Source organism: Panthera leo, chromosome A3 (genome assembly GCF_018350215.1).
Source record: "Panthera leo isolate Ple1 chromosome A3, P.leo_Ple1_pat1.1, whole genome shotgun sequence".
In the NCBI taxonomy this organism is placed as follows: domain Eukaryota; kingdom Metazoa; phylum Chordata; class Mammalia; order Carnivora; family Felidae; genus Panthera; species Panthera leo.
In genome coordinates, this window is record NC_056681.1 from 48,071,160 (window position 1) to 48,086,930 (window position 15,771).

The 15,771-nt window shown below is 45.6% G+C and overlaps 1 protein-coding gene across 2 annotated transcripts; it reads left to right on the plus strand.

Moving 5' to 3' along the window:
* Window positions 1-7,503: 7,503 nt before the first annotated feature.
* On the plus strand, window positions 7,504-11,708 carry LOC122214982 (probable cystatin-15). 2 transcript variants are annotated; one of them, XM_042930183.1, is made up of 3 exons: window positions 7,504-7,809; window positions 10,658-10,765; window positions 11,508-11,708. In XM_042930183.1, the coding sequence occupies exons 1-3, from the start codon at window positions 7,615-7,617 to the stop codon at window positions 11,586-11,588; spliced, it is 384 nt and encodes a 127-aa protein (XP_042786117.1). In that variant the 5' UTR covers window positions 7,504-7,614; the 3' UTR covers window positions 11,589-11,708. The 2 variants fall into 2 exon arrangements, with proteins under 2 accessions (XP_042786117.1, XP_042786116.1); XM_042930182.1 differs by having other exon boundaries at window positions 7,506-7,809; window positions 10,655-10,765.
* Window positions 11,709-15,771: the final 4,063 nt, after the last annotated feature.

Sequence of the window (15,771 nt, forward strand, 5' to 3'; positions counted from 1 at the left end):
AGTTTGCTTTGGCTCTGTTCAATGAAGACAACAGGGAAGAGCACTCATACAGGTTGCTGGGTGGGCCCAGCAAAAGGTAGGTGGCTGTCATTCTGTCCATTCCCAGATTCTGGTCCCCACGAACTGCCATGAGCCAGGCACCATGCGAGCAGAACTCTGAAGGGGGGTGGTGTCTCACCTCTAAATCATACTCCTGAAGAGATGAGGTATAGCTCCTTCTGTGCACAGAGCCCACCAGTTTCCCTCAGTCTTCCCATTTTTTGACCCTCTCCCTCTTCCTTGGACACCAGCCAGCCCTGGACACCTGGAGGTCATAGGAGCTCCTTGGGCACAGGTGTTTCACTTGCTCTCCCAGTGCCTGTGCCCTCTCCTAGCTCAGGGTCTGGTGACAATGCAAGTGGGGTTGGGGGTGCGTGGGTATGTGTATATGAGTGTGTTTTTGGTGTGTGTTGGAGCATGAGTGGGTATCATGTGTCAGCTCTAGGAACTGAGTCCCAAATGAAGTCAGCTTTCTAGACAATTACAGGTCAGTCTAGTGAGAGGCAGGTTCCTTACTATGGTGATTTCTGGCTACATTTCTATGTTTGAGTTCTTGAGTTTTCACGGACTTCTATTTAACAAGATGAAATAATAACTTTTATTTTAAGTGTGGATGGAACTAGAGGGTATTATGCCAAGTGAAATAAGTCAGAGAAAGACAGATATCATATAATTTCACTAATGTGGAATTGAGAAACTCAACAGATGAACATAGGGGAAGGGAAGGAAAAATAAGACAAAAACAGAGGAGGAGACAAACCATAAAAGACTTTTAAATACAGAGAACAAATTGAGGGTTGATGGAGGGGCGGTAGGTGGGGGATGGGTTAAATGGGTGATAGGCATTAAGGAGGGCACTTTTTCAGATGAGCACTCATTGTCATATATAAGGCATATGGGACTACTCCTGAAGCCAAGACTACACTATGTTAACTAACTTGAATTTAAATAATAAAAAAGAGGGGCGCCTGGGTGGCTCAGTCAGTTGAGCGGCCGACTTTGGCTCAGGTCACGGTCTCGTGGTCCGTGAGTTTGAGCCCTGGGTTGGGCTCTGTGCTGACAGCTCAGAGCCTGGAGCCCGCTTCAGATTCTGTGTCTCCCTCTCTCTCTGTCCCTCCCCTGTTCATGCTCTGTCTCTCTCTGTCTCAAAAATAAACAAACGTTAAAAAAAATAAAAAAAAGAAATAATAAAAAAGAAATAATAACTTTTAATAACTTCTGATAGAAGCCTAACAAACACATGGAACAACACTGCTTTGTAAATATCCACCTTGATGAACATTAGCAAGAAGCACCCTTTTGTACAGCCAACTCCCACATGAAGTGAGGCAGAGCATTCCCAGCCCCCAGGACCTCCTATGTCCTGCCCTCCTGCTCTGAAAGGAATGGCCAGCTCTGATGGCTGATCAGTGGATAACAGCTGTTATCCTACTGTCCAGAGAAGGACTCACTGGTGTGCTCGCCTTGTGTCTGGCTGATGCTGTGCAGGTGTCCAATGAGAGATGGGTGGTGCTGTCACTGTAGCTGGAGACCATGCAGGCTCCTTGCTGTGCAGCTTTCCAATCTGTGCATTCATGGCACTGTGAACATGGCTAGTAGCTACAGATCATCAGGAAGAGTGCCGCAGGGAAGATTCTAGTGCATGCTTTAGGTTCATATAGGGACACTTTTCTGTTGATTATATGCTTACAGAGAAATTACAGAGGATTTATATATCCTATTTATACACATATTTTCATCTTTTGCCCACTTTTCTACTTGATTCTCTGTCTTTTATTCATTCATGGAAAGCAAATATTTAGAAGTTGTTTTATAATTTCTTCTTGACAGAGGTGGACAATGATATTTTTAATGGAGCTGAAGTTGCACCGCACAATTTGTAAAAAGCAGGATGAAGACATAAACAACTGCCCCTTGCAAGAAGGTCCAGGAGAGAAAAAGGTTTGAGAATAAAATTAAAAATAATATTAGAGAGGGTCTATGAAAGTAAGCTTGGGTGGTTGTCAGGGATGATCCTGGGCCAGAATGAGCATTTTGTCCCCTCTTCCCCCAGGTTCCAGGGCACCACTCCCCCAATCCCCAGGAAGGAGAGTTGGTCACACTAAGCAGACAGAGATGCTTCCAGCAGAGCAGTGAAGCTGAGCCCTGTGCTCACCTGGCTGGTCCACCAGAGATCCTCTGCAGACACCCATATGACCTTCCTCCCAGGATGGAGTCCACCCCAAGAGCCCAGCCTGGATGCTTCCTGAGACCTCAGGTTCAGGCAGACACTCTTCACTCTCTGTGGTCCTAGCTTTTCTCTTGCTACTGTATTTTGGTTTTGGAGGACTGTTTGGTTTGTTTGGTCATCCCACCTTCTCCTCTATTCCCCTGGGCTTGAAGGATGTGTCTCAGTCTTGCATCTCAGCCTTAGAGGTAGCTTCCCCTCAGGGTAGGTTTGCACCTGCTGCTGAATATTGGGGGCCCAGGTGGACCACTTCCTGGGTAGTGTGCAGGATCCCTCAGAACTCACGTATGTGTGTGTGGGGGATGGTGTTGAGGCCATGTCACACGCACTGGTAGGGCCCCTGAAGGACAAGTAATGGTCCCACCACGTGCCCTCTCAGGAACCCTTGTTCCACATGTGCAGATTCAGAACCCCCTGCCCAGCATTTTGGTGGAGTCTTGAGCTCCTCAAATCCTACCCCAGGTCACTGTTTGTTTTTGCTTTTCATTGTTTTCCATGTATTAATCTCTGTTCTAATCTCATAATTACTTTTTTTCCCCAGGTAGACTGCAACTTTGTTGTGGATATCAGACCATGGCTTTCCCAGTTCTCCCTCCTGAACAGCACCTGTGTGCAGAAATAGGCTGGGAAGGGGCCCCTGGCTCCTCATACAAAAGATCCTTTTCCTCCAGAGAGCAACAGTCTGTATGTAGTCCCAGGTCTTTTCAGCACCAGGAGAATTAAAGGCATCTCAGAGCACTTTTTAGGTCCCTGTCAGTTTTGCACTTTCCTGAATCATTTTTATTTTATAAATGTTGCTGCTGTGACAAGAAGTACAGAATTGATCATCCTTATTATTCTTACGTTGACTGTTGGTGCACAGTGTTGAGTCAATCAGACTCTCCAACTCATGGGAGGCTGCCGTCGTGGTTCTTTCAGGGCCCCCACTGGTTGGTTGGTATATTTATTCATTCAGTCATCCATTAATATAACCATCCATCCATCCATCCATCCATTCTTTCATTCATTCTCCAATCTCTCCATGCTCTCATCTATTCCACTCAAAAAGAATGCAGACAATTTTGTGAGGGAACATCCACCTGTATCTTCTTTATTTCAGCTCTGGGGGAAGGCTCACAATGGGGTGGTCCTTCCGAAGAGGGGCCATATCTCATTACAGGGATAGGAAGTGAGTGAGTGAAGCTGACTAAAGGCTTTGTCCTCCATGGACACCAATCAGGACATCTGAACATGAGCCCCCTGAGGCTTTTCAAGTAGGTTTTCTTCAGAGCCTCTGAGGACAGTTCAGAACATGACACCTCAGTCACCATGTTCCACCTATTCTCTGATATATTGTACCCCCCCCTCACAGCCCATACTGGCCTTAAAGGCTGCCAATACCAATCACTACCCCTGGAACAGACATGTGGTGATGGACACCTAGCCTGATGAGTAAGTATGTCTTCTGGGATCCTCGTGGGGAGTAGCCCTGAAGGGCTAGAGTGGAGAGAGTGTGGGAGCACCTGGGGGCATGACTGGGACAGAGAGGCAGTGGCAATGACACTTGGAGGAATCCTTCAGAATGGAGGGGTTAGGGATTATCCTACCTACTTTTAGATTTTTAGGGGGTCTAATTTAACTGTGGTTGAAATTCTGTCCCTTTCTTGCTGATGTATTCCCAAGATGAGGCTATAAGCACTCTGGGCAGCTTCACTGGGCACAGCATAAAGATGGTCTGAGTCAGGTTTGGTCCTTTGACCAACCTGTGTATAGAATTTCTGGCATCTCCCCACAATATGATAGGGGCAAATATAAACAAACAAGGTGTGGTCAGCACAGCCAGCATAATACCTGACCTTGGCTTAACATCACTCAGGTTCATAGTGGTCTAGCCATCCATTGCTCAGGGGGCTGTGCTGGCTAGGACAGTCAGAGCCTCTCTGAGCACTAATTGGTGCTGCTCACAGGTGCCCCTCATAGGTGAACACCTTTACCTTTGCTCCCATTTCACACTGGGAAGGCCTGGAATCTTGTTCTTTTCAATTATGCTGTGCTTTGAGCTCAGATACACCTTATGTGCACCTGGGGGCTTTGCAAATGTCCCTGTATTAGTGCCATGTCTCCCAGCAGACCCAGCCACTGGGTTATTTTAAACCCTGCACAGGGGCACCTGGGTGGCTCAAATGGTTAAGCATCCAACTTTGGCTCAGGTTATAATCTCATGGTTCATGAGTTCAAGCCCTGCATTGGGCTCTGTGTTGACATCACGAACCTTCCTGATGTCCAAAGGAGACTTCTTTGGATTTTCTCTCTCTCTCTCTCTCTCTCTCTCAAAAATAAATAAATAAATAAATAAACAAAAAAAAAAAAAAAAGCCTTGCACTGATGATTCTAATGAGCTTCCTATTGGACACAAAGGTGTGAGTGCAGGTTTGTGATTCTGACTGTGGCCTCCTGTAGCTCTCAAAAAGTATGGGACTAGAAACATAGCCGTTTGAGAACTGAAGGTCACAGCTTTGCTTGAATATGAAAGTTACAACAGTTCTATTCTTGGGCCACCTCTTCTTATGGCCTCCAGATTGGTAAAGCCACACCCAGGTCTAGAAGAACAATCAAACCCTGATCCAATAACTGACAGACCCCACCGGGTAAAAATCAGAAAATATATACAAAAATTTAAGAATACATTGATTTTTGATTATTGTTCAGAGTTTAGCTAAACTATTCCAGAGTACTGCTGCCTTGGCATCTACTTTGTGTGGCCAAGGAGACTGAGGGTTCCTAAAAGTGACACTAACCTTTCATATAAGCACAAGCATGTGCCCTAGAGTCAAAAGCAAATGGAAGCACCGGAAGTGACTTCCCGTACAGCCCTTGTGAGCAACAGTCTCCCCTGCCTCCAGAGCCTCCCCTTTGTGTGCCATTACATAAGACCCTTATGAGGTTTACCAGGACCCTGCTCTTAAGAGTTGAATTGCCCAATCTGGCCCTATCCTAAGAACCCCAAAGCATTCTACCCAGTAAAGCCATGTGCTCCAGATCTTTTGGCTCCATCTGTATTGTGCCTTGACCTCCCCATGTGGCCGCTTCATCTTGCTGAGTGCCTCCCCCAGGACCTGTGAGTGATAGTCATCTATTTCAACTTCTCCCATGGTCCCTTGCTGAACTGTGACTTACCATGCCTTACTCTGTGCTCCCCTTTGGTGTTATTTTGACAAATTAATAACAATTATATAGAACATTCACCACCAACTAACAACATATATTCTTCAGCTAATAGAATACTGATCCAAATTGAACATATTCTGATCCATAAAGCAAATCTCAATGAATTTGAAAGAATTGATATTATATGGAATAATTTCTCTGGCTGCAGTGGTGTTAAGATTGAAATTAAGGAGAAAAATGGTTGTTGAGTCAGTAATCCACCTTTATTTTATTTTATCTTATTTATTTTTTTTTAATTTTTTTTTCAACGTTTTTTATTTATTTTTGGGACAGAGAGAGACAGAGCATGAATGGGGGAGGGGCAGAGAGAGAGGGAGACACAGAATCGGAAACAGGCTCCAGGCTCCGAGCCATCAGCCCAGAGCCTGACGCGGGGCTCGAACTCACGGACCGTGAGATCGTGACCTGGCTGACGTCGGACGCTTAACTGACTGCGCCACCCAGGCGCCCCAATAATCCACCTTTAAATAACACATGGGCTGGAGAAGTAATCTCAGTTCTGATTAGGGCATATTATCAAAGGAAATGATTAAAACTTATGATGTGACAAGTATGTATGGTGATGCTGGGGTTCAGCTTCAAGGAAAGCAATGGTTCAGACAGGCACATGCTGAAGATGGACGCTAGGATGACTGATGATCATAGTCTCTCTCTCAAGAATGAGAGGAAGTTATCACAAAAAAGCATAGTTAAAGGAAAGAAGAAATAAATTGATAGAAAGAGTCAATAAATCCAACAGCTGTCCATTCACAGGCCTCATGAAATCCCTGAACCCCAGTAAGAGAGTTCTAGAAGTGAGGCAGTGACAACCCACGTTAGTAATGTAAAGGGGCCTTGTTATAAATCCTGCAGTTCTCAAAAGGTTACAATGGCCACTCTAGTCATCCTGCTGCCAGGAGTAGAGAGGAAGAACCAGTGTCGGGGCCCTGAGCTCCTCGGGGGAGGAAACACTCAGACTCAGACATATTTGGAGGTAGGTTTTAGAGCCCTTGTGATGATTGTCCTTAGATGCCCATACCTCCAACCATATACTGATGTGCAAAAGGGAAGGTGTTCACAAGAGTGTCTGTCATTTTGGCCACACTCCCATCTCTTCCTGGGGTAGCCCCAGTGTGTATTTATGACCTGTCCCCACAGCTGTGGCCTTGGCCCCGTACCCTCTCTGGGATCATCATCAATATGTTTGTGTCTATTTACTCCATGCCCAAGTGGAAAAATCCTTCCCTTGCATAGTGTCCTCATACATGTGGGCAGCATGTTGTACTTTCCCTGTCTGCTCACTCCCCATTGTTTTGTATGAAGTCAGGCAAGTACCATAGTACCTCTCCTCTGTGAAAAGCCTGACAACAATGGCATGGCAAAAGCCATGGGATGTCAAAGTTTCAGAGCTGTGTGGAAATGCATGTGGGCTGGGGCTGAGCCAGGTCTGCCCTTCCCAGCTCCTGACCCATGTCCATGGCTGCCATCCAGCAGAGACCTGCTCTGGTCTAGTATACCCCCCTTGTCCTGGGCATTCTCTCCACCCATCCCAGGACATTAGAAATCTCTCTCCCCTCTGACAAGTACAGTCAGACCTCATGGCAAGTAGGTCAGTAGGTGCCAGAGGTGATGGAAAGGATGGTACCCCAGCCCCAGTGGTCGCCCTTCCCTGTACCCTCCTAATGCCCCCAGGGGTAATAGGTGGCAGCCATGGTCAGAGGTAGACCTGGCTTTTACCTCAAATCCCCAGGACTCAGGGCCTACCAGTGTTCCTAAGTGTTCCTGTGACTTGCCAGTTGTAGGATACACTGCCATGAGAGGAAGAGAGGTGGCTTCAAGGCCCCCAATCAGGGCCTATTTGGGCTGGGCTGGGGCAGGGGGATGTAGCCCTGCAAACAGAGCATTTTTCATGTGTGTCCCTGTGTCCAAGGCTTATGGAACAAAGGAGTGGAGATTGAGAGCTTCTGCTCTGCCTTCTGTTTGTAAAGATGGGAGGGACAAGGCAGGCAGTGAAGGGGAGGAGCTGGACAGAGCACTGGCCAACGGCCAGGGACTCCTTGGGGTAGAGCTGTGTGGGATGCAGAGCTGCAGAGAGTGGGCCCACACCAGCTGTTACCCTGCCATCTGTGTGCTGCTGGCCCCCAGGGCTGACACCAGACAGCATGCTCCTGAAGGCACCTTTGCTTCTGGGGCTCATTACACTAGTGTCTCATGTCTGTAGTTCTGACTTTGTGGACATTAGTAGGAGAGCAAATCACTTTGCCCTGTGTGTGGAGTTTGCAGTGTTCCATTTCAACCAAGTCTATCCAGATGAGTATGCATACAAGTTGCTGTGGGTACGGCGAAGCCAGCGCAAGGTAAGTGCTGGATCCTCCCTCCCTGTGGCTCCATATTCACCTAGAGACCACACTTAGGAGGGGCGAGTCCTGGATCCACAGGGAAGAGCATTCCTAAATGCCCAGATCTGTTTTTGTCTGTTGTATCATCATTTTAATTTGGCAAATATTGGTAAAAAAACACAAGTTCTCATTAGAAGTGTTCCAGGTTTCCAATTTGTTTTCCTTATGAGTGAGGCCCCTGAATAACAAAGGGGAGAAGGAAAGAGGTGAGCAGAAAGCAAGTACTGAAGACAGAGATCCAGCTGCGGAGTGAAAGAGGGAAGAACAGGGGCTGATGAGGCAGCTGAGAGAAGCTGGAGTGGGACAAACAAACAAGAAACGCTAAGAAAAGCGGTAGATGGGAAACAAAATCCTGAGAAGGAAAGGCATGACAGCAGTTGAGCTGTGAGGCTCCTGTATGAAGCACTGTGGGTCCAAGCCTGGGTGGGAGATGGCAGAGACGACAGGCAGGGATGTGTTCTCATGTGACTGTTATGCTGGTGAGGACAGGCCAACGGCCCCCAAGTTCATAAGTGAAATAGTGGAAAGCTGGGGCAAGAGCTGCACGTGTGGGGGCCCAGGGCTGAGGGGAGGTGAGAGGTATGGGGAGTGGTCAGGAAAGGCATCTAAATGACAGGTACTCCTGGAAGGACCCAGTCACATGGAGGGTGGGGATAAGGAGGGCAGGCAGCTGTGGAGAGGACCCTAGAGGAACAAGCAACAAGTGTCCCTGGGGATGGCCTGAAATTCCAGGGACTGGATTTGCTATGAAAGAGGTGCAGAGAGGCAGGAGTACAGTGGGAAGTGGGACTAGGGGCACCTTTCAGGGCCCCAGGTGAAGACTTGGGATGTTATCCTTGGAGTTCTGGAGACCCATGGAAGGGGTTCTCTCAGAGGCTCCACAGCCACTGGGATGCAGTGATCACTGGGAAATGAAAGAAGTGCTGGCTTCTGTATCTGTTGGAGGTTGATGTGGAGTGCACTGGTATGAGGGTGTGAAAGAGGCTCAAGGACGGACCCTGGGTGTTTTTCCAGAACACATGGGTGTGCAGTGACTCTATCAACTGAAAAGACACAGCAGGTTTGGAGAAGACACAAATAGATCTGGGAATTTAAGATTCCTGAAACAGCCCAGGCAGAAGAAGGTCTTGTGTTATAGAGCCTTAAAAGCGAGAAAGAGGTTGGGTCTGATAGAAACGTGTCATTAGTCTCTGTCGGGAAAACCTTTCCCACTGCTGTTTATTCTTACCATTTTGTGCTTTCTTTGGACAGAATACATACTGCTGTCCAGAACTCATTCTGTCCATGCCCAGATTCTGGTCCCCGCATGAACTGTCCTGAGCCAGGATAGCCTACCATGCCAGCAGGGCTCTGATGGAGAGGGTCTCAACTCTTCACCACATTCCTGAAGACGGCCCATGCACATAGCCCACCAGATTCCTTCACTCTTTCCCATTTCCTTACCTTCCGCCTCTTCCTTAGACAGCAGCCAGCCCTGGACACCTGGAAGCTTCAGGAGCTCCTTGGGCATAGAGACCACAGTTGCTGCTTCAGCCCCTGTGCCCTGTCCCAGCTCAGGGTCTGGCGAACATGCAAGTGGGGCTGGTGGTGCATGAGTGTGTGTGTGTGTGTGTGTGTGTGTGTGTGTGTGTGTGTGTTGGTGGTGTGTGTCATGTTGATGGTACATGTCTAGGTATGAGTGGGTATCATGTGTCAGCTGTAAGAACTGAGTCTCAAATGAAGTCAGCTTTCTAGACAATTCCAAATCAGTCCACTGAGAGGCAGATTTCTCCTTATGGTGAATTCTGACTATATTTCTATGTTTGAGTTCTTCCTCTTTTTTTTTTTTTTGTTTTACTTAAAAATTTTAATGTTTATATTTGAGAGAGAGAGAGACAGGGAGAGAGAGAGAGAGAGAGAGAGAGAGAGAGAGAGAACAAGTGGGGGTGGGAGGCAGAGAGTGAGACAGAGATACAGAATCCCAAGCAGGCTCCAGGCTCTGAACTGTCAGCACAGAGCTCAACACAGGGCTCAAACCCATGAAGTGGGAGATCATGACCTGAGCTGAAGTTGGACATTTAGCTGACTGAGCCAACCAGGTGCTCCTGTTTGAGTTCTTCTTGTGCTTTTGTGGATTTATTTCTATTTAACAAAATAAAATAATAACTTTTAATAATTCCTGATAGAAGCCTAACAAACACATGGAACAACACTGCTTTGTAAATATCCACCTTAATGAACATTAGCAAGAAGAGCCTTTCTGTATAGCCAGTTCCCACATGAAGAGAGGCAGAGCATTCCCAGCCCCCAGGACCCTCTATGTCCCCATCTAGATGCTGTCCCGAAAGGAATGGCAAGCTCTGATGGCTGATCAGTGGACTAACACACCTGTTATCCTACTGTCCAGAGAAGGACTCACTGGTGTGCTCACATTGTGTCTGGCTGATGCTGTGTAGGTGTCCAATGAGAGATGGGTGGTGCTGTCAGTGTTGCTGCAGACCATGCAGGCACCTTGCTGTGCAGTCTTCCATTCTGTGCATTCATGGTGCTGTGAATGTGAGTAAAAGCTACAGGTCATCAGGAAGAGTGCTACAGGGAAGATTCTAGTGCATGTACATATAATAAGAAAAAAGGGAAAATGAAGAGGAAAAGGTGAAATAAAAAATCATTTAAAATTAGAAAAATAAAAGTCATCACACATACATATGTCCTTATTCATTTACATATGCACATTCACAGTTTTTGCCTGTTTTCCTTATGGTTTTCTGTTTTTCTCATTAATGCAAAGTATTTCACTGCAGTTTCTACAATTTGTTCTTAACAGCAGTTTACTTTGATATATTTAATGGAGTTGGAGTTGGGCCAAACCATTTGCTCAAAACAGGATGAAGACCTGGAAAACTGTCCCTTACAAGAAGGCCCGAGAGAGAAAAAGGTTTGAGAATATGATGAACATTCACATAAAGGAGGGTTGATGGGAGGAGGCTTAGGGAAATTGTCAGGGATGGTCATGGGCCAGAATGAGAGTCTGGCTCCTCTCTCCCCAGGTTCCAGAGCTTCCCATTGAAGGGGGATGTGGTCATTCCAGGCAGACAAGAGCTGCTCCTAGAAGGGCAGAGAGCTGAGCCCTGTACTTACAGCTGGCCTCTATAGTAGCCTTCTTGTGTTATCATCTATGAGCTGATCTTATTCAGGAGACTTGGACCCCAGGCATGAGCCTGTCAGGATGATGCTCAGCCAGGATGGGTGCTTATCTCGGTACTCCCATCCCAGACTTGGGGGTAGCATCCTTTCAGGGTAGGTTTGCAGCTGCTGCTGAGTGTTGGCAGCACTAGTTGGACCACCTCCTGGGCAGTCTGCTGGCTCCCTAAGAACTCAGGGGGGCGGGGGCGGGTGCTTAAGGCAGCATAATCTGCACTGACAAGACTCTGAAAGGGCACGTAATGGTCCCACCACATGCCCTCTCAGGAACCCTTGTTCCACATGTGCAGATTCAGCAACCCCTGCCCATTATTCTGGTGGAATCTTAAGCTCCTCAAGTCCTACCCCAGGTCACTGTTTGTTTTTGCTTTTCATCTTTTGTAGTTTTTCATGCACCTTGAACTCCTATTCAGTCCTTCATGCTAAATGTTCTCCATGTGTGAAACTGTTCTAATCTCATAATTACTTTTTTTTAGGTGGACTGCACCTTTGTTGTGGATATCAGACCATGGCTTTCCCAGTTCTCCCTCCTGAACAGCACCTGTGTGCAGAAATAGGCTGGGAAGCGGCCCCTGGCTCCTCATACAAAAGATCCTTTTCCTCCAGAGAGCAACAGTCAGTCTGTATGTAGTCCCAGGTCTGTTCAGCACCAGGAGAATTAAAAGAATCTCAGAGCACTTTTGGGTCCCTGTCAGTTTTGCACTTTCCTGAATCATTTTTATTTTATAAATGTTGCTGCTGTGACAAGAAGTACAGAATTGATCATCCTTATTATTCTTACATTGGCTATTGGTGCACAGTGTTGAGTCAATCAGACTCCCCAACTCATGGGAGGCTGCCCTCGTGGTTCTTTCAGGGCCCCCACTGGTTGGTTGGTATATTTATTCATTCAGTCATCCATTAATATAACCATCCATCCGTCCTTCCATCCATCCATCCATCCATCCATCCATGTATCCATTTCTTCACTCATTCTCCAATCTCTCCAACCCCTCATCTATTCCACTCAAAAGGAATGCAGACAATTTTGTGAGGGAACATCCACCTGTATCTTCTTTATTTCAGCACTCACAACGGGGTGGTCCTTCTGAAGTGGGGCCATATCTCATCACAGGGATTGGAGGTGGGTGAATGAAGCTGACAAAAGGCTTTGCCCTTCTTGGACACCCATCAGGGCATCTGCACATAAGCCTCACTGACACATAATTAGATCTGCTCCAAAGCCTCTGATGATAGCTCAGAACACAATAGCTCCAGTCTCTATGTCTCACCTGCTCCCTGAGGCCTGTAACCCCCTCCCAGCACAGGCTGACCTCCATGGCTGTCAATGCCAATCACTACTCCTGGGACAGCCACTGTGGTTACAGACACCCAACCTGATGAGTAAGTCTGTCTTCTGAGATACTCATGGGGATGGCCTGGAGGGGCAGAATAAAGAGAGTGTGGGAGCACCTGGGGGAATGACTGGGTCAGAGAGGCAGTAACAATACTGCTTGGAGGAATACTTCAGAATGGAGGGGCTGAGCATCTTTCTTCCTTCTTCCTGGGTTTCTAAGGACTCTGATTTGAGTGGCTCCTTGTTGAAAGTCTGCCTGTTTCCTGGCCCATCTATTTTTGTGAAATGGTCATAGGGATGATGTGACAGAATTTTCCAAGACAATTTTGGACAGTTCCATTGGGTATAGCACAAAAATAGTGGTCTGGTTCAGCTTTGGTTCTTTGACACATCTGTGTATAAAGTTTGTGACCTCTCCCACGCCTTGGTAGGGACATACACAAACTTACAAGGGTAAGTCTGTGTGGCCAACAGATAATAGGTCACTATTACCCATCCTTTCTTGAGAGAACTCAGGTTCTGAGGGATTGTGGCTTCACCTGAGGAAGGCCTAGTGTCCTGTTCTTTCTCACTATGTCTATTGTGTCTTCTGATCCATGAAAACCCCTTGGTTTAATTTTACAAATCTCCTAGAGATCAGGCCATACCCACCCTCTCTACTAAAGAAGAATCTTTGTGAACCAAAATCAGAAATACATACAGTCTCCAGGTGATTGGCACTGTGGCCACATTTGGGAAATAGTTCTCTAAGGAACTGAAATATTTAGAAATGTGTGAAATGTAGCTAGTGTATTTTCTTTGTGACCTATGTCTTTCCTCTGGTTCATGCTTTCATAGAATATAGAATTAAAAACATGGCCCCATTCACTCAACTCATGATCACAGGTCATGGTTTGTGCAAGAGTCTTTGGCAAGGTGGGTAAATGTGCCTGCCACCATTGCCTTTGATGAGCACACATTAGTAACTTTTGAATGATACAGCATTATCCAAGGTGAGTCAGCACCAGGAGCAGCCTGTCCTGTGTCAATGTGTCTTAGAGAGACCTCTCCAGATCCAGCCCAGTCATTCATTGCCCCAAAATCAGTAGGGAGTAAAAATATACTTGAAAGTTACAATATAATCACCCATATAGAAACATTGACATGCATTTCAGAAATTCTCTATTTCCACAAACCCAGAATGTTTTATGGGATTTACTGGTTTGAGGGAGCAGAGGTCTTTGGAATATATCTGTGAGACCCCTTCTGAAATGGGGGCTTAAACCAAAATCTCAGCACTGAATTCTCTGGGGAAGCTTCAAAGTGAAAAGGGAGGAGGTGAAAGAGAAATAAAGGAACGATGTTCCCTGCAAGGTTGATGTCATGAAATTTAAGTGATGAGATGATCTCTGTTAACCCTCACCACCAGCACCCTTCCCCATTTCCCTGCCAGGGCCCTGGCAGCTAGTCTCATGATTCTCTACTGTGCTTTTCCTAAACTGAGCTCACAGATTGAACCTAGTTCTTTTTACCCATGTTAACTCTTTGATTTCCAAATGCAAAGATCCATAGACATTATCAAAGAAACAAAGGCTCAGAAATACATGTAACTAGTCATTTGTTATCTCCTTTTTGTGATGCTTTCCAAATATTATTGTCAAAGCAAAATCATATACCACAGAAACTGCTGCTGTTTATAAGTTTTCCTGTCCTCTCTTAGGAAGCTACATTGTCAGCCCAGGAATAGCATCAGTGAATCAAAACCAACAAATCAATGTTCTGAAGCATCATATTTGTTAGGCTGAGCACCTCACCTCTGTCTCCAACTGCCCTAGACACAGATGCCATTCCTCAGCATCTGCCCTATGTCTTCCCAGCGTGCTCATAAAGCTGGTATGACCTCTCCTTCCTCTCCAGTCTCCTGGTCATACCCACTTTCAGAATTTAGTCTTTAGATAATGACATCTATTATCTCTGAAACTGTCTATGTATATTTTATGTAGGCCTGTCCTATGGTTACATCGTATGCATTGCTGTCAGATCAAGGTAAAATATTTTCCAAATCATTCAAAGCCTCAATTAGTTCCACATGTTTAAAACACAGAATGTCCATCACTCAGTCAAAAGCAATCATAAAAAAGACAAGACTTGATGGGTAAATCAAGAGCAAAATTCAATAATAGAAACAAAACTGAAAATATACCTAGACAGTGTAGTTATCAGATATGGGGCTTTAATGTGTCCAAGATGAATATGTTCAGGGGAGAAAGATGGGTAATACCAGCAAAGAAGTAGAAGCTACCATAAAAGAATAAAAGGAAAGTTCTAGAACTGAAAAATATAGTAATGGAAATGAATAATGCAATAGGCAGGTTAACCTCAGATTCAGAGCAGCTACATGAGAGTTAGACAGCAGGGAGGCAGACCTGAACAGATACAAGATGGGAAGCATGAGAAAGGCAAGGTGAGATCTCCCTCATAGAGGAAGAAACACACCATGGGACAGAAGCAATATTGCTGATTCATGGGGGCACACGTACCCAATATTTATAACAGTGCTTTCAACAATAGCCAAATTATGGAAAGAGCCTAAGTCCACCAACTGATGAATGGGTAAAGATGTGGTTTATATATACAATGAAATACTACTTGGAAATAAGAAAGATTGAAATCCTGCCATTTGCCGTAAGGTGGATGAAACTGGAAGGTATTATGCTAAGTGAAATGTCAGTCGGAGAAAAATATCATGTTTTCACTCATATGTGGAACTTGAGAAACTTAACAGAAGACATGGGGGAAAGGAAGGGGAAAAATAGTTACAGAGAGGGAGGGAGGCAAACCATAACAGATTCTTAAATACAGAGAACAAACGGGGGGGGCTGATGGGGGGTGGCAAGGGAGAGGGGAAGTTGTTGGGTGATGGCAGTTGTTGGGATGAGCACTGGGTGTTGTGTGTAAGAGATGAATCACGGGAAACTACCCCCAAAACCAAAAGCACACTGTATACACTGTATGTTAGCCAACTTGTATTATACTGAATACATATACAGCCAAATTATATTAAAAAAAGGAAAAAATATAAAGCTTGAGTTCTCTAGAACTGACCAAAGACATCAAGCCATTGATTTAAGCAATGTTATAAACCCTAAGCAGGGTATAATAAAAGAAACCCATAACTGAGAATAAGAGAGTTCAAAGTCAAATTTTAGGAGAAAAAAAATCTTAAAATCAGCCAGAGGTAAAAATATCTCTTATTTTCAAACAAACCATTATCGGGCTTTCAGCTGAGCTCAGGAAACAACGAAATGTCAGAAGATGCCATGCACGTGCTAACTGCTGGAGGAAATTAATTATGGACCTAGAATCCCTCAGCCAGCAAAAACCTCTCTCAAAAATGTATACAAAATCAAGTTATTTTAAACGCA

What these genes read in the sequence shown, in the direction of transcription:
- LOC122214982 (XM_042930182.1), top strand. Translation starts at nt 7,615, where the DNA reads ATGCTCCTGAAGGCACCTTTGCTTCTGGGGCTCATTACACTAGTGTCT. An exon ending in TACGGCGAAGCCAGCGCAAG is followed by an intron (nt 7,810 to 10,654) that starts GTAAGTGCTGGA and finishes TGTTCTTAACAG; the next exon opens with CAGTTTACTTTGATATATTT. An exon ending in AAGGCCCGAGAGAGAAAAAG is followed by an intron (nt 10,766 to 11,507) that starts GTTTGAGAATAT and finishes ACTTTTTTTTAG; the next exon opens with GTGGACTGCACCTTTGTTGT.